This window comes from Hipposideros armiger, unplaced genomic scaffold (genome assembly GCF_001890085.2).
Source record: "Hipposideros armiger isolate ML-2016 unplaced genomic scaffold, ASM189008v1 scaffold_237, whole genome shotgun sequence".
Lineage (NCBI taxonomy): Eukaryota > Metazoa > Chordata > Mammalia > Chiroptera > Hipposideridae > Hipposideros > Hipposideros armiger.
In genome coordinates, this window is record NW_017731587.1 from 1,048,556 (window position 1) to 1,072,354 (window position 23,799).

At 37.0% G+C, this 23,799-nt stretch overlaps 1 protein-coding gene across 3 annotated transcripts in view; it reads right to left on the bottom strand.

The window, feature by feature from the left end:
- The window catches only part of TMTC2 (transmembrane O-mannosyltransferase targeting cadherins 2), a 422,158-nt gene that overhangs the window by 90,219 nt on the left and 308,140 nt on the right, over window positions 1-23,799 (bottom strand). For 2 of the 3 annotated variants that reach the window (XM_019655152.1, XM_019655154.1), the window contains exon 9: window positions 7,172-7,253. The exons of the other annotated variant lie outside the window; for it this stretch is intronic. In XM_019655152.1, the coding sequence (XP_019510697.1) occupies window positions 7,172-7,253 (82 nt within the window). The remainder of the gene's footprint in view (window positions 1-7,171; window positions 7,254-23,799) is intronic. 3 annotated transcript variants of the gene reach the window in all.

Consider the following 23,799-nt stretch of genomic DNA (forward strand, 5'->3'; position numbering starts at 1 on the left):
TAATTGGCTACAAAATTCCAGAAAGCTAAAACATCCATTCTTAACATTGTTTGGTTTTGCCTTTTTAATGACTCAGTTATGTTATAGAATTTAATTTTTTTTTTTTTTTTTTTTACAGCAACACAGGCAGTGGTCTCTGTTAATATATATTCTTTATAAACTTAACTTAGGGTTTATAATAGTTCACCGAATGGGAATACCTTAATTTATTTAATCATTTCCCTTTTTCAGGCATTTATATACTTTCCCATTTTGCCTCTAATAAATAGTAATACAGTGTTCCAATTACTATCTTTGTTGGTAAACATAAAAAAATTACATTTTTAAGATATATTATCAAGAAAAGAAATACTGAGAATAAGTGCTAGAACAGCTTAAGGGATTTCATTATCATTTGAAATGAAATTTCTTTGATTTCTAATGAAATTATATGCTTACCTATCTATTAAAACCTGTTATATTTTTTATTTTGGAAATTATTTGTTCATATACTTTGGTCTATTTTACTTGTAGTTTTACAGTTTCTCATGTTGTGAATAGACCATATATATATATATATATATATATATATATATATATAATATTTGAAACATATTAATCCTTTAATTTTTCCTGTATTCTTTGCTTGTAATTTAAAGAATTCCTTTCCCTGTTTCTTTCCCATTTTACTCATGGGAAAGTTTTAATTTCAAAAGGCTTTTTGGAAAGTATCTCACATAAAATACACACAGGTATAAAGATCAAATGGTATTCAATTATTAGACACATTGTAATAACAGGGATTTTAAAATACAAAAAAAAATAGGTAAGCAATGAAATAGTTTGGAATAACATTTAGAAAAATCCTATTTTAATTACACATCTGTGAACTGCCTGTGCTGTACTTGGGACACTGAACACTATTTTAACAAAATGTTTTGGTCTTAAGCAGTAAACATAATTGTAATCTCAATGTAAATTAGCAAAAACGTATTTTCATTTTTAATCAAGGAAATTCCATAATTTAGTTCATTACTTAATTTTAAAAATTACTCTTTCGGTTTCTGAAATGACTAAAAGTGCAATGTTACTACACAACCAACCTCAGCTCACCACCCTCTTCTAACCAGTTTTAATTATGAATAAAAAATAAGCACAGGCCTCTCACCTATTCAACCCATATTTCAAGCTTCTTCCTTTAGTGTTCAATGATGAAAAATCAAACTTAATATTTTAATTTCTTCCAGTACTTATTATTATTACTTATTATTAAAATACAATTTAATAGTATACAAACCATCCTGGAGGAAAACAGACTAGTACAATATTAACAGAAAGAAAGTTCTGGACTTAAAAGTAGAAAGAGCTAAAAATTTCTGATTCAGAGAGTCACTTGAAAATTCTGAACTTCCATTATCTCAGTCAAATGTAGTTGGGATTCCTTCCAACCTCATAGGGATAGATGATGATCAGAAAAGATCAGGGACAAGAAAACACTGGGTAAGACAGTAAAGTGTTTGATAAATGTAGGAAGACATTTTCAAGATTTTAAAATTGATAGTAAATCAAATAATAATGATCCAGGTAATTACAGTTTTAAAAAATGCAACATTTCTCCATGTGCCCAAGAGGAAAGATGACAGAATGACCCTCAGCGTTAGAAATGATTGCATGGTTGTGTGGATCAGCCCTCCTCTCCCCTTTCCAAATGCTTGAACTCTAGTGTCCTTATAAACTCACACTTGAATAATCTGCAATGAGCACTCATTTCATAAGCTGACAGCTCTCATAATTTGGATGTCCCTCCGTCTATGAAGCAAGAATACGTTTCTCATAGTTCTTAGCTAAGGTCCTAGTTCTGTCCTTGAACTATTCCCCAGACACATGCTGTGCCTTTGACTTCAAGCATTTTCTGTGCTTTAACGTTCTCCATTGCATCCCCCCCTTTTTTTCTACACTTTTGTCTCGTGAGCTTCTACTCATCATTCCAATACAGCTTACGTGTAAGTTCAGCAGTCCTAGTTCTCTTGTACCCCAGCCACCAAGGTCAAGGCAGCTTAATTATACTGTGATTCTTTTTAAAACTAATTGTAATTGTAATTAAATCACAATTTTCACAATTTGTGACTCCCTCACTAGTTTGTAATCTCCACTGGAGACTGTCTCGTTCCTGGCCATGTCCCTACGCTTAGCATAGTGATTAATAAATATTGACCTGGAGGAAAAGTTTCAGGCCTCATCACTAGATAGCTGAATCCTTGGAAATGAACATCCCCCAGAGAGAACGTCAATAATGAATAAAACGAGGCTTGCTTTACTCTTAGAAATACATGAGTAAGAGGGAAATGGGAAAAGAAAACTACGTTCCAGGTCTACATATAAAATCACTTCTTCTTCTTTTTTTTTTTTTTTTTTTTTTTAGCTGAGCCATCCTGCTACCTGTTGGCAGCTCAGTGGCTGCTTAGCTCGGGCTGGGACTCGAACCGCTGTTGCTCAGAGCTCAAAACCAACTGAGCCACTCGGCCGGCCCAAGATCACTTCTTCTTAAGAGTATTTATCATAATCTGCTCCTTTTTAACTTTTTATGCTTTTGTCTTTAATATCTAATGAATTCCCATTTGTTTAGATTTATACATAATTGGTACCTTATCACAAATGTGTACAGATTTAAGTTGTTTTAATCTACATTAAATTTACTGCTATGTGCATAAAGAAGTCTATTATAATATATTCTTTTCATGTCTTGACTTTCCTTCTTTTCGCAGAAGCTTCCTTTTGGAGCTGCAGGGAAAATCCATGGAGAGCCCCTTGAATTACAGGCCTACGCGAGACACCAAGGCATCAAATTCTTACCTTTGACATTTATAAACTAAATTCCATAAAGACTTCACATGATTTGTTTCTTATAGACATCGGAATACACTGTAAGCTTGATGACATATAAGTACAACATTATACTATTACTGATATACCATAGTTGAAGCCTATTTTCTGCACATTCCTTAAGCTTTCTGATGAAAGATCAATGAGGAATTGAGTATATATTAGAAACCACATGAAATCTGAGTATTGGAAAACATTTTGAAAGCCCACATCAACCCTTTTACTTTACAGATGAAGAATCTTAATCCCAAAGACTCCAGGTACCACAGAGCCCGCCATTTCACCAATTTACTGAACCAGTTTTATAAGCTTGCTTGTCTTTCTTTCTTGCAAGCCAACCAGAAGCAAAAAGGGCCATCTGCAATGCAATCCCTTCCCCCAGACATAAAACTAGTGGATTTGAAACACAAATAACTGATAGTGCTTTTAAATACTGCCTTCTGATTGCCACTGTAGACAATATCAGTTCCCATAATTCCTTCTGTCTTGTCCCCACTGGATGGTATTTTCCAAGTCATGTGTATCATTAACAAGAACATCAAAAGCCTATAAAATTACCCAGGAGAGTGAAGTTTCAATAGAACAAAACTCATCCACTTTGCATTTTCATGGACATTTGCAAGAGCATTTAAAAAAGGACTCTAAACAACATGCATATTTCATTTAAACATTTATTTTCAGGCTGAAGACATGTTATTGTTTGTTCAATCTATGGGTATAAGTAGTCTAAGAATATCCATAAACAGTAAGTTGAAGAACTGATATGAGAATCATAGTATGCATCTTGTACAAGGAGTAATAAAAATTCTAACAGAACGATCTTTCTGTCAATTTGGAACCTACATCTGATTCTAAAATGGAGACTTTTAGAATTGTGCTTCGACCAGCTAAGCCATGAAGTAAACCTTGCGATATACGGGTGATATATTATAGAGCTGTACACTTGAAATCTATATAATATTATTAGCCAGTGTTTTCCCAATATATTTAATAAAATTTAAAATAATAATAAAATGGAGACTATTCCTAACTGAGCTCAACCAAACACATACTGCACACAACTGTGAGTATGGCAATCCACTACAGAATGATACCGCAAAAAGGAAAACAGGGCCTTCCTCTCTTTAATTATCTCCCAATTTTCTAAAGAAGGTAAATGGATAATTTCAATATAAATATTTATATCCCCACAGCCACTCCTTAGTCCAAGCCACCATCATTTCTGACCTAAAACACAGCAACAGAGTTAGTGCCCTTTGCTGTTGTACTCTGGTCTTTCTCTAACCCTGTCTGCTCACATGGTGCCTTCCACTGCTCTCAGAACAAAATGCAAACTCAGCTTGGTCAACTAAGCCCCATGGGCTCCACCTCTGCCTCCTCTCCAATCTCCTCTCCTCATACATCCCCTTCTGGTTCAATAGACTGCAGTCATATTAGCCTCCTTTTCTGCTATGAACATAAGCTTGGTCTCACCTGTAACCTTTGAACTTACTGTTTCTTTACTCTGAAGTATTCTTACCTGGCTCTTCAAAAAGCTGGCTTAAGCTTACAGATTTCAAATATCATCTCCTCAAAGATGCTTTACCTGACTACTTGGTTTCAACTAGTACCCAACTTCCCACCTCATCACTTTCTAAACATGACCTCATCCTATGTATTTCCTACATAGCACTACTCACTTTCGGAAAACAGAACAGTGCCTTTCACCTACTGGATCTATCTTATAGATGTTAAACTTAATAAAAACCCTTCCATAAGAATTTTAAGCTAAGTCATGACTTAGAGGAATTTGATATTCTAAAACTATACACAGATGGGCCTACTAATAAAAAATATCTATCTACTTACTCACCCACCTACCTTTCTGTCTGTCTATCTATCTACCAATGTTGTAAAAGAAACTGAACATGTATTACAGGAGAAAAATCAACTACTTATCAAAGAACCAGAAATTTAGGTACCTACAACTAAGTTTAGCATTTCAGCTTCATTTTTCCAGGCTTTAATATACAGTAAAACCTTGGATTGTGAGTAACTTGTTTTACGAGTGTTTTGCAAGACTAGCAAACATTTCTAATACATTTCAACTTGGTAAATGAGCGATGTCTTGCAATATGAGTAGTTTGTTTCTGGAACGAATTATGTTCGCAAACCAAGGTATTACTGTACTTATTTGTACAACAAAAGGGTTATATTAGATTTAAAAAGAACATTCCAGTTCTAAATTTTAGTTATTTGAAGTAGATTTCACTTAAAGTCATTACTATTCCTTTAAATGTACATTTTTAATAATCTGAGCACAGTGAGACGGAAACATCAATCAGTAAGTTATGAGCTTCTTGTCCATTTGTAGATTACTTTGCCTTAACTACTCCCTCTGTGATAACTCATCTTGAGCCCTTTCCATTACCTGCACCAAAGTGGGGGAAAAATATTGAAACTTTCATAAAATTATATTGAAGTATGCAGTCATTCCTCCCTTAGAAAATAAATGTACTTCTAACAATGTATGTACACCAACATTTTTTAAATGATGCAGGGGTACTAAGAAGTATTCATTTTTAACATATATCTTTCCAGAACATGTGTTAGCACTGCTTTCCAAATAATATATACAATTAAGAATTCATTGCACTTTCTTTAAAACTATATCTAAAAATTTCTCATGGGAGAAATATTCCCTACTACCACCACTGAAATGAAAAAATTCAGCAGTATGATGTAATATAATAATAATAATAATAATAATAATAGTAATAATGATAATAAAAAAATAAATGAAAAGATATAAATGGGTAAAGACAGTCAAGCCAGAATAAAAGGGGACTAGGGGGCTAAATCTTTAATGCAGTTGCAATGTTTTTCAATTTCAATTTAAATGAAGCAATGATGAAGTTTAAAGGAACTGGCTATAAGAAAATGTCAAGCATACAATAAAATTATGGGAAACAAGCTTACAAAGTGCAGTAAGTAGAATTACAATAGTGTGAGGACAGGAAATGCAGGCAGCAAAATAGAAAAAAAAAACACTTACAAAATGCAACAACAGGAGGTCCTTTAGCTCTCAGAGAAAATCATCATAGGAGTACTTTAATGCACAGTAAGGGCACCAAGATAGTAAGCATGAGAAAAATCCTAATTTAAAACACTTCATATAAGAAAACCTGTAAAAATAAATTCTGTATCAAACTAGAATTAGCTGACTGCTATCTTGACATGGCAATAAAAGTGCATTGTAAAGCAAAATCTGAAGTGGTTATGCAATAAGTTGTGTGAAATTACATGCTATGTTATGCTGGAAAGATAAAGCATCACAAGCCTAGGTTTATAAACATATCCACACAATGTAAATACACAAATGGACTTGTGGTTGGTTAAGTGTATCCTCCATTTTACTATTTCCATTTTTCCACACTCAAGCCTGTCACTGATTTATTGTTCCTACTTGGGAAACGGAAGAAATAACTAAATATTATATAAGCATATTAGCTTTATTTTCTCAAGATTGAGTTTCCATCCACCTTTAAGTTTACTACTTGGTAATAACTAATACCTTAAAGCCGGGAGTGGCCAAAAACAGTTTTGCCCCCATGGGATCAGAAAAAGTAAATGTTTTTGGCTCGTTGAAAGCCATTCCAACTCCAAATCTGGGAGAAATAAGCACATCTTACACAACACCAAACCAGCTATGTTACTTTGCCTCACTTAGCACATGACTCACTACTAATGATAGAGTGGAGTGTGACAGAGTTGTTACATAAGTTCACTCTGGGCTCATTAAGGCCAAGGCTAAACTGAATGAGAGTCATCCTTTACACGCTTACAGTTTATCCTTGACCTCGGTCTCAGGCTTGTAAAAGTTGGTGTACATCCATTATCCTCCAGAAAGCAAGATTTTGAGGCCAAAATATGAGCCTCTAAAACTTCAAAATGATGCATTCAATGAGCAATACATTACCTTTTAGAATGAAAAGAGAGCTAATATTTGGATTACATACTATATACATCAGGCAAGGCAGAAGATGTTTTCCTGATGAGACCTCATTTCAACTCCACACTGACCTTGAATGAAACAACTGTGAAAATGCCTTCCCCAGTGAAGTCCTATGAAAATTACTAAAGGAAAACATAAAGCATAGCCTTCTTTACTATGACTGGTTTGAACAAGAAGGCAAGACTATAGAATGAGGCTAAATCTACAACAACAAAGTCAACGTCCTTCCAAAATGTTCCTTGCCACAAAATTGAAATCTCATATCAACATTAGCAGGAAATGTGGGGGACATGGAAAAAACTGTCAACCACTCACCATAATGCATGTAACAGTTTCCTTTGGTGGGATCCAACTCAATAGCCTTCAAGAAGAACTTTTCAGCCTCACTCTTACGACCCTTGAAAAACAGAGAAAATGGATGATTGAGCAGCAGATCTTGTCTTCATCTCCTGGGCCTACGTGAAGTAGACTAGTGTCTACTTGGTAATCACCATAAAAAATGTTTTTGTTTTTTTTTAATCTAAACAAAGATGATTCAGGAGAATATGTGGAGAGAGAAGACTGAAGTTGGAATTGTGGGAAACACCAAGATTAGAAGAACAGCCAATGAGAGTGAATTCGTCAAAGAGATTAAAAAGAAGAGACCACAGAAGCAAGAGAAAAAAGTGTGTGTGGGGGGAAGATGGTTTCACAGAAACCGAAAGGATAAGATAGTCTGAAGGAACAGCAAGAAACATCATTTTCTATTTTATGTTCTCCCTTCAATTGGCTTCTTTTTTACTCTTCTTCCTTTTAAAGGATTATGGCCACTTGAGCTTTTGAGATGATTCTGTTCTAATGGCTCACTTTATATATTGAGGAAACTAGTCAAATTTGTTGAATCTCAAACAACCACTGCTTATCCTTACACTATCATTCAGGACTAAAATATTGCTAATCCAGGATTTCATCTAAAGCTAGATCATCTTCCTAAATACAGTTTCAAATAGACATTACCATCATCCTCAGAAGATAATAAGCAAAAAGTAGGGGGAAAGGCTTATATGCACTAAACTGATTTTTCATGAAACAAAGTCATAATCCAGACAGGTCCTAAAAGTATACACTCTTCATGTGGTTATTCCTTCAGAATCACTGTTGCCTACAGGATAACAAAAAGGGGTGGCCGGAGGTAGGACAGCAGCCCAAGAAGGACTTTCCTAGAATAGTTGTCTTTTGGCCTGCAAGGTTGGAATGAATATCTCCATGCTGACTGCTAGTGGCAGCAAGACCCTGGGTGGCGTCCAGAATCTGTGGTCCAAAGTAAAGGAAAATGGTTTTCATTGCTTGTTCCTTCTCATTTATACACTATCTACCACATGACCTTCAAATGATGTGTTTTCTTTCTTCACATAGATTGTTAAAACCACTATTAAGGAGATCAATCTTCCAAAGCTAGAGGGATATAATTAACCTAATATTCTACATTCCATGCAACTTTGACTCATTTCTCCATATACCCCCTCCTTTTTGTTTATTCATTCATTTAAAAAAATCCACTTTTGCTAAATCCTTTATTTACGCATTTCCTAGCAAGTAGGACCTAGCCTACAGCCTCTGTCACCAATGGCTAGTGTTAACACAGTGAAGACACAGTTGACTTTTGCATTTCTTCTTTCATTTTAATAATGTTACTTTCCAGTCCACTCCTCTGTAATTCACAAGTCTCATCAAATATCCAATAATTCAAATTTTAAATCCCTACAATATTTCTCACAGCATTTAATTTCAAAGAAAAAAAAGGAAAACACAGGCAAAATGCTTCATACACATATTATATTTTCATGAAGTTAGTAAAAATTAGCAAGAATCTTAAAGAATCTTACAAAGTTAGGATTCCCTAAATGTAAATAACTGTACTGAATCAGACAATCTAACATATGAGCTAAGAGTATTCATTCTAGGCAGGCAGAACAGCTTCCATATTTGTGTAGCTATGTGACCCTTAGAAAATCATTTAATCTCTCAGCTAGAATTTTCTCTATTACAAAAAAATAAGATAGGTGGAGAAAAGGGGATTTTTAGAAGAGTGGAACTATTCTGTATGACACTATTCTGCATAGCAATACACATTTGTCAAAACCCACAGGATATATAACACAAAGAGTGAACCCTAATGTAACCTATAGACTATAATTAATAATAATGTATCAGTATTGGCTCATCAATTGTAACAAGTATACAACACTCATGCAAGTTTATGATAACAGGCAAACTATGTGAAGGGTGGTAGGAAGATGTGTGAGCATTATGGGAACTCTACTTTGGGTTCAATTTTTTTTTTTTACCTAAAACTGCTCTAAAAATAAAATGAGGATAACAATAAATATTTCATAAGATTGAATTATCTGAAGTGAGACACATACAATAATTATAATACCTAGGTACATTTTAAGTTTGTACTAAACATTAACTATTAATATATATATATATATACACACACACATATATACACATACACATACATATATACATATACAGTATGCAATAGAATGCAGAATTCTGAATGACAAAGAACATGTTATATACACTGCCTCAAAACCACATGGTTTGCCTTTAAATCATCATTGGAAAATGATGTATTACGAACTTGTAGATGATAATAAAAGGAAGATGCAAAATGAAAACTATCTTTGGTAGAGAGTCTGTACGAATGTTATATGAAAAGATAAAAAGGGTCTGCGAACTTTCTTCCACTTAAGTTTTTCAGGACAGAAGAGAAGAAACTGGTTCATTTATCAATGTCACAGTAAATGGGGTAGTGAAATCTTCGTGTGGAGTCCACTGGGAAAATAGTAGTATATAGCGTTCAAAGCATGCAACAGAACTCAAAGGACAGTGGTCTCTGGTTGCTCCACAGCCCAAATTATTAAAGACAATGAGTCCCATCAGCTCCCAGATGTAAAAGAAACACATATGAAGGGCAGAACATTCTTTCTGGGGGGAAGTATCACACCATCATGCAAAAATCTATCTTTGTGCTTTGACCACTAATTTGTTTAGTCACGTGCCAAATAATGAGGAGGAAAATGAAATCCTCACAAGAGTATATAAAAATCAAGAGTCAACCAAATGCATAAGCCATCCAGATACACACATTACTAGGTCTCAGGAAGGGGTTATGGTGGCTGGGAGGTAACACCATGTTTAATCACATTTACTCTTCCAACTATCACTGCTTTAAAGGAATGACAGTTACAAAAGTGGAGGAGAAAGTTATTTCTCAGCAGGTTTTCCTTGGTGTCTTTTAGATTACATCAGCATTGTCTACAAGCAAGTATCATTCATGGAGTAAGCCACTTGGTGTACAAACCACTCACATTGAGCATCATTACTCGTTTTGTATATTGGTTGGGATTTGGGGGCACATATGTTAGTTTGGAAACCCAAGGAAAAGGGACTGTGGTCAGCTGTGACAAATAAGGGAAATGTGAGTTGAGAGGCTTGGTTTCTACTGCCAGTGCTAGAACCTGTGTATTTGCGTTTTCCTTTATTTTTGTAGGTTTCAAATTATTTATTGAATGCCTACTATTTGCTTTGCACAGTTCTAAGTACTATGAACACAGAGTGCTTGCCTTCAAGTCCCAATTACAGGAGGCACATAATGAACATATTATCCAGTAAGCAAGGGAATTAGTCACAGAGCACTGTGGGCAAACAATTAACTTCTCCAATTCTCATGGAAAGAACTAGCCTAGAGACAGACAAGCCCGTGTGTGAATCTTGCTGCCTCTAATTATTTAACTGTGTCACTCTGAATATCTTTTATAATATCTGAGTCTTTGTTTCCTCATTTGGAAAAATGAAGATAATTAGTACCAATTTTGAAGGGTTGCTGAGAAAAATCACAAATCAAATGGAAATAACTAGCTTCAGATCTGACATATAAAGCTCTGAGATTCTTTGATTTTTCTTCCTTCTATCTCCTCAAAAGAATTATTTCTTCCAAGTTGAATGTCACTATCTAGTTCCTAATTACCAAAATGCAAATATCCTTTTCTTAATGTCATGTAATGGTAGAAACTAAATTTCAAAATTTTTATAAAAAATGACTCCCATTCCTAACATTTTCCCCTCTCTCAAATAAAAGGCCTTTCAGCTCACATCTTGGGTTCAGTAATAGATTTTAGATTTTCTGACTCACTGAACTTCATTTTCACCAGGTTAATGTTTATTAAGCAGAACTATTTTTGTTATGCCCTTGTTCAAAAATATTTTAATATCTCCTGATTCCCAATCATTCTACTTAATAATCAATCTGATTTTCAAAATCTTCCACCATCGAGCTCAAATCTACCTGATAAGGCATAGAAATTTAATCATTTGCCTTAACCATAGTTCCTATATCTTCATTAATTATTTTTTCTGGTGTGTAATGTTATTCACATTTTCACTCATTCATACGCATTTTATGCAGCAAGCTTCAGTTGAAGTCCCACTTTTTTATAAAGCTTTTGGTGATGACTCCTATTCCCAGTAGGTTCCCTTTCTTTTCATTGCGATAATACAATTATTTTTAGAGTCATTACTACCACACTAGAGTAATTACACAATGTGAACTGGAAGATACTATACCAAATCCCTCCATATATAAAATATGGTGGTTGGCAAGTGGAATTTTAGCTTGTGGAAATTGTCATTCCAGGTAAGTACTTACAGTTTGTACACGATCATTCAGTGTACCCACACGCACATCAGTTACAACAGCAAGAATCAGTATACTGAAGCAAAGGGCAACTGACAGTGCAAAAGATTAGGAAGTCAAGGATGTAAAACAGAGCTAAAGAAACACATAGTAATTACTCCTGTTAACATCGAACTTTGAACAATTCTAAATTAGACATTCACTGCAGTTAGTACATTAGTACTTATACAAAGAATTAACTAGCTGGACTTTAAGTAGCACAAATGACTACGGGGCCAAAGGAGAGAGTGAGAAAGATGAGGAAAGAGAACTGACCAGAACCAGGAAGACATTGTCCTGGCCATGGGCTGCCCAGTAGCTAGGAATTAGGGATTTGAGATTATCAATATAGTTATATTAGTATATTATTTTTAGCACTATACTGGGTATTAACAACTCTCACAAAAGATAATATTATTGGGCTGTTGGAAGAGTCATGATGTATTTTTTCTGTTTTTTGTGCAAAAATGTGTCATGCATGACTTTTCTGACAATCCAATATTTAAACTCATAAAATCAAATAAACAAACAAACAAAAATTCCCAATCAGGACTAGGCTTTGTCAGGGCATCTGACTGGCAGCAATAAAACATATACACATAAGATAAATATTCAGGGCCGACCAAGTGTTGTGTTGATTAAAAGCTGGCCTGGGACGCCAGAGGGCCCTGGTTTGGATCCCACATATGAGGGCCAGTGACACTGCCCTCTACAGATAAGGTGCTGAACGACAGCTCAACCTGGAGCTGGGCTGCTGTGAGTCGCCAGCTACCGCGTAGGCTGCAGCCCCTGCTGCAGTGAATTGCCATGGGATACCGTGTGTAGTGAGTGGCCGTCCAGAAGCCAGCAACTGATCTGCCTCACCGGAAAGAGTGCAATGATGGTGCCAACTTGGGCCAGTGAAGCAACGGCCCAAGTAGACTGAAGAACAAAAGGACAGCAACTTTTCTGTTCCCCCTCCCCTAATTCCCCAATTAAAAAAAGAAAAAGATAAATATTCAGTAAAGTTTACATGCCTATTCCACAGTGTGGAATTAGCATTCAGCTAATTTATTTTATTTTCTAATTAAACTGGATGCTACTAACACTGATCAGAATCCTGAGTGGGTCTTCAAGGCAATGGCTGAGACACACCTTTTCCAACTACAAAATATATAAATATAAAAACAGATACATGTATATTTTTAAACACACACACACACACACACACACACACACACACACACTCCCCCCAAACATTCCTAGAACTGCAACTTAAGGAAGCACTCAGGAATATTAAATATAAGAGAATCATACTACTATGGCTTAGGCTTGAATTGTTTGATTTGTAAAATATAAACCATAAACCAAATTTTGTAACTATTTTTAGTAAAAAGAAATAATTGACAGTATCAACCATTATATCAACTTATTATATCATCAAGTGTGTCTTGATGCCACAGCTCAGAACTGCCATTTTTCTTAAATGACACCTGAAAACCTCAAGACTTTGTTTGTTGCACTGCCTCTGGAATATACTCGTATATGTTTAAATGTAATTCATGTATTAATCTTGTCCTATAAACTCAATTATTCCCCAAAGACTTGAGCTTTCATTCTATAGCCATTCAAATTTTCTGTAAATACAATAACCAGTCAACAAATACACAGGCTACCAGTATTTGCTTTCTAGAGCTTACTAAGTTATAGTTATTCCTTAGCTATTTAGTTCACATGTTCACAGGTTTTCACTAAAGTACAGAGCTGCGAACAAAACAGTCATTTCTCCATTTCACATCTGGAAACTGTCACAGGAACTAAGGTCTATAAAATTATAAAAAATAGCTACTCAGAAACAGCCCAATTCTCAAACAGTCTTCAGCACTGGTGGGAATAACAATGAGAACAAACCTGGCAATTCCCTTTGGTGGTCCTATTTAGAGGCTGTTGTACGTTTGCTGTACAAAGAGTCTCTTGCTGCTGCTGTGTATCCAGCAGCTACTTGCACACATTTCGTGTTTACTCTTTGGGAATGTTTGACAATTGTGAACGTTGGTCATTTTTCACAACCAATGAAAATCACGTCTTCATTTCTCATTCCAATGTAAATTCATATGGATAATAAATAAGAAAGGGAAGTAGCCATAAAATAGGTCCAAAGCTTGAAGCATAGTTTGGTAACTGTGCTGTTTAAACATGCATGATAGCTTAATGAGCGCAAAGGGAAAAACAACTGAAGAGACAATCTTGAAAACTTAATTTGGGCCAGCCAAGTGGCACGTTGGTTAAGAGTTGGCTTGGGACGCCAGCTCTGACAGCAGGGCCGTGGTTTGGATCCCATATGAGTGACGCTGTGCCCTCTAAAACTAAGATGGTGAACAACAGCTTGACCTGGAGCTGGGCTGCCGTGAGTCACCGGCGACAGCGTAGGCTGCAGCCCCTGCTGCAGTGGGCTGCCGTGAGCTACTGTGAGTGGTTGGCAGCCAGAGTGAGCTGCCAAGAGCCACCGTGGGCAGCCGTCTAGTGGCGGGTGACTCATCTGCCTCACCCGGGAAGAGTGCAATGATAATAACAACATGGGCCAGTAAAGTGACGTCTTCCACAGCTAGACTGAAGAACAAAAGGACAGCAACTTGTCTGCTCCCCTTCCCCAATTTCCCAATGCTGTTCCCTCCCTTAATTCCCCAATAAAAAAAATCTTAAAAAAAAAAGAAAAATTAATTTGTGAGGACCAGCATTTACAAATAGAAGGAGCATTATTGGGTAGTCTGTTTTAATACTGCAGTGTTCATATGTGAAGTGTCTTCAGAGTATAAGTCTTTCCTCCTCAAAAGAAAAAAATATTTAAAAAATCTAACAGTTCAACTAGTTCTTACAAACCTAGATGATTTACATGAAACCATTTAATTCTCATGTCCCTCCAAGTCATTAGATATTATCAACCAGAATTAACCTTAATTAGAGGCAAAGTGAAAGGACCGGGGCAGGGCAACTTTCATGATGAAATATTTTATCACTATATTACTAGAATATTTCCATCAAATTATCATATACTTAAGGTTGACCATGACATTCATTTTTGTTTTTTAGGGAGATAATAATATTTCTTCTGGAATGCTTCAAAATAGAATAGAACAAGAATACTGCATAAAAAAATAAATGTGGCTAATAGATTGTTTTTCTTTCCTAAATTGTATTCCAAGCCCACTTTCTAGAAATATCAGGCTTCTGTGACCTCTTTTCCTAAACATCCCAAAGCAGAAGCTGTCTGAACGATATCTAGAATATACTGTCATAAGGCCTAAGATCATTGAAATATTATATCAAATGACACGGAGGGTGGCTAGTGGTGATAGGGACTGAGTACTTCATGCTGTTCAGGGGCAGCTCCCTGAGTAGGTGTCAAAACCTCAGCAGGGAGGGGTGGCTCTGTGGTATTTCTAGAGCAAGGCTGGGCCCTGGAACAGGGCCTCCCCCTAAGCAAAGCTTCCCTGAAACCCATACCAAGAGCCATCAGACTCCAAGATGAAGGTTATCAGCTCAGGCTAAGTTGACCAGGGCAACCCCTGCCTAGCTTTTGAGTACCATTAAGCCTCTCAGATTTAGGTGAACTCCTGGGAGGGGAGGAGGCCACAAAACAGCTGAAATTAAATAGCTAATCAAGTGGAAGAAAGACAGCAGTACTCTGAATTTTATTCAAAGAAGATAAAAAAGTGGATCATCCACATGCAACTGAATGTCTGGCCTGAAAAGTCAGACATGTTACGCGAGCAATGGGCACAAATAAGCAGTTTGCAAATACCACAAACTAATGGTGAAGGTCCCTATAGAAAAAAAAAAAAGTTGAATTTACTTAACATTTAGTTAACCTAAAATGCAAATAAATGCATTGGAATGTTATTATTCTCTATCGATGAAGTCCCCCCCCCAAATAACAGAACTAATTGTACTGAGGGTTCATAAAAATAGGTGCTTATATAATAATTTGTTATATATCAAAAGCCTTTAAATTACTTTGCCCAAACATCCATTTTCAGGCACTTGTCCGAAGGAAATACCTGTAAATACAAAAAGGTGGCTACTCATTTTCATTGAAGTGTTGTTTATATAAATTCCATGTCCACCAGCATAGACTTGGTTAACCAAATGTCCTTTTCATAAAATACTACGAATCTATGAAAATGATTTTGTAGAAAATTATTTAAACCCCATGAGATCTACACTATCCATTGCTAAGTAAATACTCAGGTTTTAAATCACAGTTTATGTCCATTAAAAAAAAAACCTCAAAGAATATTTTTAAGAGGAAACTAACACTACCTGAATAGTCAGATCATTGAGAGCGTTGGCATTTCAAGAATGATGGGGAGAGAAGTACCCATCTAGAGTAGATCGCTAAAAAAGTGCTGTGTTCGTGTCAAACTAAATATCTTGAGACCACAGTAAAACTTACTGAGGGGGCAAGGGAAGGATTAAGAGATGTGATGTTTCATTCCACAGAAATGAAAAGAATTCCTGCCATGTGACAGCCTGTGTTCTAGGTCTTGGTAATCAAGACAAAGTTCCTGCCCCCATGCAATTCACATTCTAGTGGTGTAATAGGTAGTTTACACAGGAGCAGACAACACTGTCAATTAAATATTCCTCTGATAAAAAATAACACTGGCTAAGGGAAGAGAGCAATACACAGCTCGGGGTGGAGTGGGTGATGTTTAATGAAGTGGTGGAGAAAGGTCCTTAGTGACAGTTGAGAAGTGACCTAAGTAAAGGGGTGACCAAGCAATGTAAGGTCTGGCAAGTGTGGAATGTTAGGGCCTAACAAGAAAACCAATATGGTGGCAGTGGCGTATATCCCACAAAAAATCATAGGAAGTGAGTGTGAGATACAGGAGGGACCAAATCCTTTAGGGCCTCGTGTGCACGCTAAGAAATTTGAATTCATTTTTCTTTTTTGGTAGTACAAACCACAGTTTTAGTACTGGATGCCACATGTTGCTTTGACTCACATAATTTCCTCGGTGTCAATAAGCAAAGGGCCAAACAGGCTGCGAGGACTGTACCAAATATGGAACACTTCATGTAATCCAAGGTATGTAATCCTTGGGCAGAAGCCATGCTAATCCTCTCTGTGTCATTTTAAGTTAATATATGTGCTACTGAAGCAAGCATTGAGATTTATTTTGACTAGGAAGGAACACCATGGAGGATTTTAAATAGAGGTACACTCTAGATTTTGGGTGAAAAAAAACTGACTGTAGGGGATGTGGGAAACAGAGAGACCACTCAGGAAGTTAATACTCCATAGCTAAGACAATGGTGGAAGCTGTGGAAGTGGTGAGATGTGGTTAAATTTGGAATGTCCTGAATATAAGTAGCTGAGGAAATGGATATGGGTATAACATAAAAACAAGAGTCAAGGATGACTCAACAGGTTGAAGCACCTAGGTGAATGCAGGTATCATTTGTTCACATGGGAAAGGCTGTGTGGGAGCAAGTGATGATAGGAAGGTGCCTGAGCAGTGGCGTAATCAAGTTCTGTTTGATTGCAATGTGAGGCAAGAGAGCTTAGAGAACTAATTTAGAAAACTGCCAGACAGGAGGCCACAGGCTAAGCATTGGCAGGGAAGAACAGATATCTGGTACCTTACATGGAAATAAACTAAAATAAAAAAGACTTGTAAGAATGCCAAGGGGGAAGCAAAAAGGGGAAAAAAAACCCAAAACAAAGAAATCCTTATATTTTAATCATCTTTTCAATAAAAGAGAAAAAATATTAAAATGCATTATAAAATAGAAACATATAGGACCATTTAAAATAAATATTTTAAATAAATAACTTGCCTTTTAGAAATATTTAAAATATTTGATAGTTAAGAAAATTTAAATTATATGTTGCTTTCTCCACAGCTTTGACATTATGAGTAAAAATGTAAGATTTTAAGGTGTAAAAACAAAATAGTTAACTTCTAAAATATTACATAACCGAAGGTGTTGCGCTTATTCAGATTTCCTGTTATATTACGAGTTTTCATTTCCTTTATATATTTGTTCAATTGTGTATTTTCCCTTTAAACTTAAAGAGGTCATCCATACACACAGCAAAAACATTTCAGTGGGAGAAAATTAATTTAACAGGATACAACCATCTGGGCAAATGGCTTAGGCTGTTACATTGCACTGCTATCCTAAGCTCAAAATCAATTTAAAACCAGTATCTCACTGTAATTCTCCTCCATCCATAATCTCAGTTATTAAGAATGTCTGAGTAAGTCGTGGTGAAGTAAGTTGAAATTATGTTTGAATAAAATTTATAATAATATTATAGGTAAAGTATCCTAGAATTTTACTTGGATATTATGCAAATCATTTTTAAATGTAAAAAATGTGGTTATTTGTAAACTTTAGAAGAATTCACAAAATCTCTTTGAATCATAACCGAAAAAGAAAAATACCTATTTTTAATTAAAACAAAGAACGTCCAGCAATTCGTCGTATTTATTCATTGCTTCCCTTAATTGAACAAATATGTATTGAGTACCTATCTGGTGCCTGGCACTGTGTTAAGCAGACCAGGATGGAAATGGGGACGAAGAACAGACAGAACCCCTGCCCCGTGACGCTCCCAAAACTGTAGCTGTTTTGTGTACGACACACAATGGTTGTGAGTTTCACTGAGAACAGTTGGTTTGACCGAGTTGCAGCCCTCAGGAAAGGTTTCCAAAGGGACTATTGCTTGCTCTAAAAATTGGAAAGTTGTGTATGATTGACCAGTTGAAGGGGAGGCCAAGTAGTCTAAGTAGAAGCACAGCAAAGGGAAAGAAAATCTGGGTGGCAGGAACAGAAACACTGTATGCAGCAGTGGGCGAGTGAGCCAGAGGAGTAGAGGCAGGCCAGGTAAAAGGTAGGGAAGAAGAGAGCACGCCTAGCTTAAAGGTTCCAGGAGGGAATTTGTCCTTACTTGCTTTGTAAATATGTAAATATCACTTGGAGAGCCCTGTGGATAACACCCAAATGGGAACAGAAGGAATGTAGGTAGATTAGTCCAGGTTTTTCAAAAAGAGGGAGAGAGTTGATAATGGAGATGAAGATTAGTGGACAGACATGAGGAATACTTAGGGGATGCAGAGAGAAAGAATTCCAGCATCAAGAGAGGAGGGAGGGGTGTAATGAGGGAGTTGGAGGTAACAAGATGACCTCTAGGTTCTTGATTGTGAAACTGAAGGAAACCTGGTAAATAATGGGGGAAAAACAGGCTAAGGAAGGACGATTATGAGCACAGTTTCGAGAATTGTAGAGGCTAAGGTACCTTCGACATCTGAGACATCAAAGATGTTTGTTGTTCAGACTGAAGCAAGAGGCCAAAGGCAGTGGACATGAAAAATATCTGGACTTAGTGACACAGAGCTGACTGATTGGTAACCTTAGTAAGGTTTGTTGCCATGGAATACATCTTGAAGCCAGAGGGGTGGGGGAGGGAGTTTGGGCGGAGGGATGAGAAAATGGATACTTAATTGCAGACAACACTGTCATATGTCTGGCTATGAAAGCTGGGGAAAGTGATAATGTCAGCAGAAGGGGATGAGATGCATTGAGTGTTTTGAAAAAGAACACAGAAAATCAAAACATAAATCACAACTAGGCATAAAAATTAATGTCTCGGTTTTTTTTTCTTAGTTTAACTGAAAATTAGAAGGAAAGATAACTCAAAAAAATCTTTTCTGAGAAGTCTTGGATAAGCTTCCAGTTGTGACATGGCCAAACTAAACCTACCCAGACTCCTTTAGGCTGCGTCTTTCCCTCCAAGTTTCCTTCTTTTGTTGTGACACTTACCATATGTACTCTAATTAGTATTTGTTATCTTCTCTTCTAATTGTAAACCACTTTAGGACAACTGTTTCACCAACAACCTAGTCAAGGGCCAGGTGCATAGTAGGTGGTCATAAACGCATGAAAATGTTAAATATCTTGAAAAAGCAAATACTCAAAACACGCTTCTTAAATGTATACTCTTGTTGGGAAGTGTTGTTGCCTGAGTGAGGGAGGGCATAGGTTCCAGTGGGCAAATGTGATTAAATTTTAAGGCCTAAGTGATACCCAGAAGGTCACACCTACTGTCATTGTCATCAACACCTCCTCTATACAAGGCAAAAAAAAAAAGAAAGAAGAAACCAAGATTTTTTAAAATCAGCATTCTGTGGTCCATAAGGTAGCACTAAAATTTCATAGAAAATGGTTTCCAATAGGCAACTTCGCTTTAGATGGATGAAGTAGTCAATGGTATCTTGGTTTAGGCCATTAGTGCAGTTAGAAAGACTCGATTCTTAGCTCTTAGTGACACCACCCGCCATTCAGCTAAGCTGTTTGTGCCGTGGGTGCTTCTTGTCTGTCCTGACGAGCTCCATGAGCATTGGCTGGGTTGCTCCATCCCAAATGGTTTAGCCATAGCATGAGGAGTGGCTATGCTGATTGGCCCCCATGGAGACAGCCTTGGCTCAGAGAGTTCAGTGTTGACACTTGTGCTGCAGAGGTTTAAATCCTGCAGGGATGGTCAGGAAAGCTGCGCTGTGTGAGTGGAAAAGCAGGAGCCTCCACAACAGCTGCTTTGCAGCTGGGTCACAAAGGAGAGCAAGAGATCCCTCGACACCATAAAAGGTAGCGGATGATGGGAAGGCAATTTCAGTGTCTCCATTTGTCACTGGCAGGATGCCACTTGCTCTCAAATCCAAATGCTTTTACAAGAGGATAAAGCCAGATGTAAATAATTCCCTAATTTTATACTTTTTTTTTTTGTAGACAGCTTCACCAGGAAAGGATATAGAAGGTTATTTAATTTACTTAGACACAAAATTCTTTGATGATTTAACTGTGGTACTGAAGAGAACACTGGATTCAATAACAGAAACCTGAGTTCTAGTCTGGTTTTGACACCAAGAAGGTGAGCAACCAAGGAAAGCCACTGATTTGAATAGGTTTCATTTTCCTCAGTTGTCAATCAAGGGACCTAGGTTAACAGAACTCTACTGGCTATGATTCTCTGTTAAAAATATAGAATTAACCTACAAGAAGTAAGCATTGGTTAAAAATTCAGATACAAAAAGTTAAATTCTTAATCCACATCATCCTCTTTTTGTCTCTATTACTTTCCAACTCACAATAGGGGAGAGCAATTGGCCCCTCCCCCAATCCAGGGAGCTGACACTGAGATTGGGGATTATAGCTGAGTCCTAAAGTCAACTGTAGTTTATTTAATGTATTAATGAATGAAACTACATGGAGGTGAATTAATTATATATTTGTCTTCTTCTGAAAGTACTTTAAAGGTAAAGATGCTCGTCAAAGGCAGAATACCCTCGAAAGGTTTTTGTAGCAACCAGGCCACATATATATCGAAATCGTACGAGTGTACTATGCTTCCAAGTAATTCTAGTTTGCCTGAAACTACTCTGTCTATGCCCGCTGTTTCAGAGTAAACATAACTGCACCCCCTCCCTGGTTTGGACAAATATTCTAGAGTTACCTTAATTCTTGTTTACCTCTCACAAACACTGACCTAAATTAGATGAGCTAAACAATGGCCTTTGTGACACTGCAATGTCCCACCCTATGAAACCACTGGGCTCCATCTGTGGCATCAGCGAGGTCTCCTCATGACCTCAGCTTTCCATTCCCCAACACACCCCTAACAAAGACATCCTTTCACAGCACAAGACCATGGGATCTTTGTCAAACGTAATTAAGATCTCATTCATCTTTTCCACTTCCCAAAACACATTTTTCAAGTCCGGGGTCCTAGCACATTGCAATTTGACTTTCCCTTTATAGGTTATAGAACAAGAACAGAAACTTTATGCAGAGGTGACTATGTGCCAGGCACCATTCAAACATGTTATGTGTATTGCCACATTAATCCTCATAACACACCTGAGCTACTATCATTCTCCGTTTTACAAAACAAAACAAAACAAAACAGGCACCGTGCAGTGAAGTGCCTGGCCCAAGGTAAAAAAGCTTGAGTTGGCAGAGCTGGGATTCAAACAAAAATCAGCTGGCTTCACAGTTTATGTGATTTGTTATTAAATTATAGTCTTGGTCCAGAAGTTTACTACCAGGAATCATTATGCTACTTAAAGATGGAATAGAGGTCCACTCCTACACTCACTCATGCACCCACCCATCCATCCATTCCTTATTGCGTATTCAGCGTGCCCACCATAGGCCTAGCGTTGTGTCAGGCACTGGAGAGTTGAAGATGAGATGAGATGACTTCCGCTTTTATACACTGAGTAATAGCGCGGTGACTCAGTAGATAGGCCCTTACCAATTGCAAGGTAAGACTTCAAGGGGCTCACGTTAGATATACGCATAGTGCATAAGGAGAAAACCAAAACCAAGACATCTCCTTGGCCTGAGTGAGTCAGGGAGGTCTCAGCGAGGAGGTGGTATGCTTCAGCTGGTACACGCATGGAGGGCAAGTTGGCCAGGAATCAAGACAGCTGACTGCTTAGTCAGTCCGAGTGCTAGTGGCTCAAAGTTATCTTTACAGGATCCAAATTAAGAAAATTATTTAGAAAGTCAGTCTAATAAAGGATTTTTTTTTCCTTGTTTCAACACCATTAACAGGACCTACAGCCATACAAAAGTTCATTTGATACCAAACAACTTAAAACACATCTGTATGACAAAACAATGTTGTTCACGACTAATGTTTCCAAATTTCTACTTTAACAGGCAACAATTCTTGAGCCACCTTCTGTGAATAATTTTACGTGACTTACAGAAAAGGAAAATCTATTGAAAACAGCACTGTTGAGTAAGCAATGCTCATTTATTTGCACTTCTAGAGTGTCAAGTGGCCAGAAGGAGTACATATAACATTACAGGAACCTTTACAGTAACTAGAAAGTGGAATACACACACACACACACACACACACACACACGCAGCAAATGGTCAGAGGTTGGCACATTGCCAGCAGAACACGTTTGTATATATAAATGCTATGACAAGCATATCGCCAAACTGGATCACTCCCAAGTCCTAGCAGTATAGTGTGCTAGCTGACGCACACACACATGAGTTTTGGCACTATTACAAAATAAAATTCTCTTTCTCTCTTTCTTGCAGTAAGAGAAAATGTGTACTATCACAAGAAATTGCAGACCACTAATAGGAAAAATATGAGTAGAGAGGTGACATGGAGATGGAGAATAGAAAGCCGGCACTTGTTTGCCTCCAGATAGACAATTTAATCGTAGTTCAGCTCAGGGCGAAATTACGCCTGTCAACATCTCACACCCTGTTGACCTTGGTAGGAAAAAGTGCTATAAAGGCTACAGAAGACTCACTAAACATCAACCTCCCCAACTGTCTTCATCACGGTCTGCAGTTTCATTGACACCTGAGTTGGCAGGTGTATCTGTGAGATCCAAGAGGGACTAAATTGACACTCCCAATCATAAGAGCATTTTTACCAAAGTAATGTGAAGGTACACAGGAGGGCAGTGTCGTCACCTTGACACCATTCCTTGTGCAACTGCCACACATACAGAGCAAGCTTTGGCAGAAACATACTGGCTTATTCAACTGCTCCAAATGGAATGTATGTACACTTTGGGGTGCCTGGTGTCATGCCATGAAAAACACGCACATGGCACTTTGAGACTTGGGGGGAAATATAAGCTATTAAATTATTAACTCAGAACAGTTTTTTTTTATTTTTAAATAAGTATAGATGTGTTATATATATATATATATATATATGTATATATATATAAAAGAAACACTGGCATAGAGGAAAGAACTCAGCCTTAGGAATCAGACAGATCTGAGTTTGACCATCTCCATAAGAACTACCCCTAAAATGGCTAGGCTACCTGAGTAAGCTGTTTAATGTCTCCAGAATACATTATGAGGATAAGAGTGCTACCATGGGATAAGGTTATGCCTGAGACAGTACACGTAAAGCTCTTACAACAGTGAGTGGTATACAGCAAGTGCTCAGCAAATGTTAGCAATGCTGATGTTTGTGTACAGGGACGGCAGTAGCTGCCATGCAATATCTTAAAAGAATGAAATGAGGCAAACTATATTTAAAAAGTATAACACAGCAACATATTGTGAGCACTTGCCAAAAAAGTCAGTTCTTTTCTTTTTTTTAAAAAAAAATTGTATTGGGGAATTGGGAGAGGGGAACAGCATTGGAGAAAGGGAACAGACAAGTTGCTGTCCTTTTGTTCTTCAG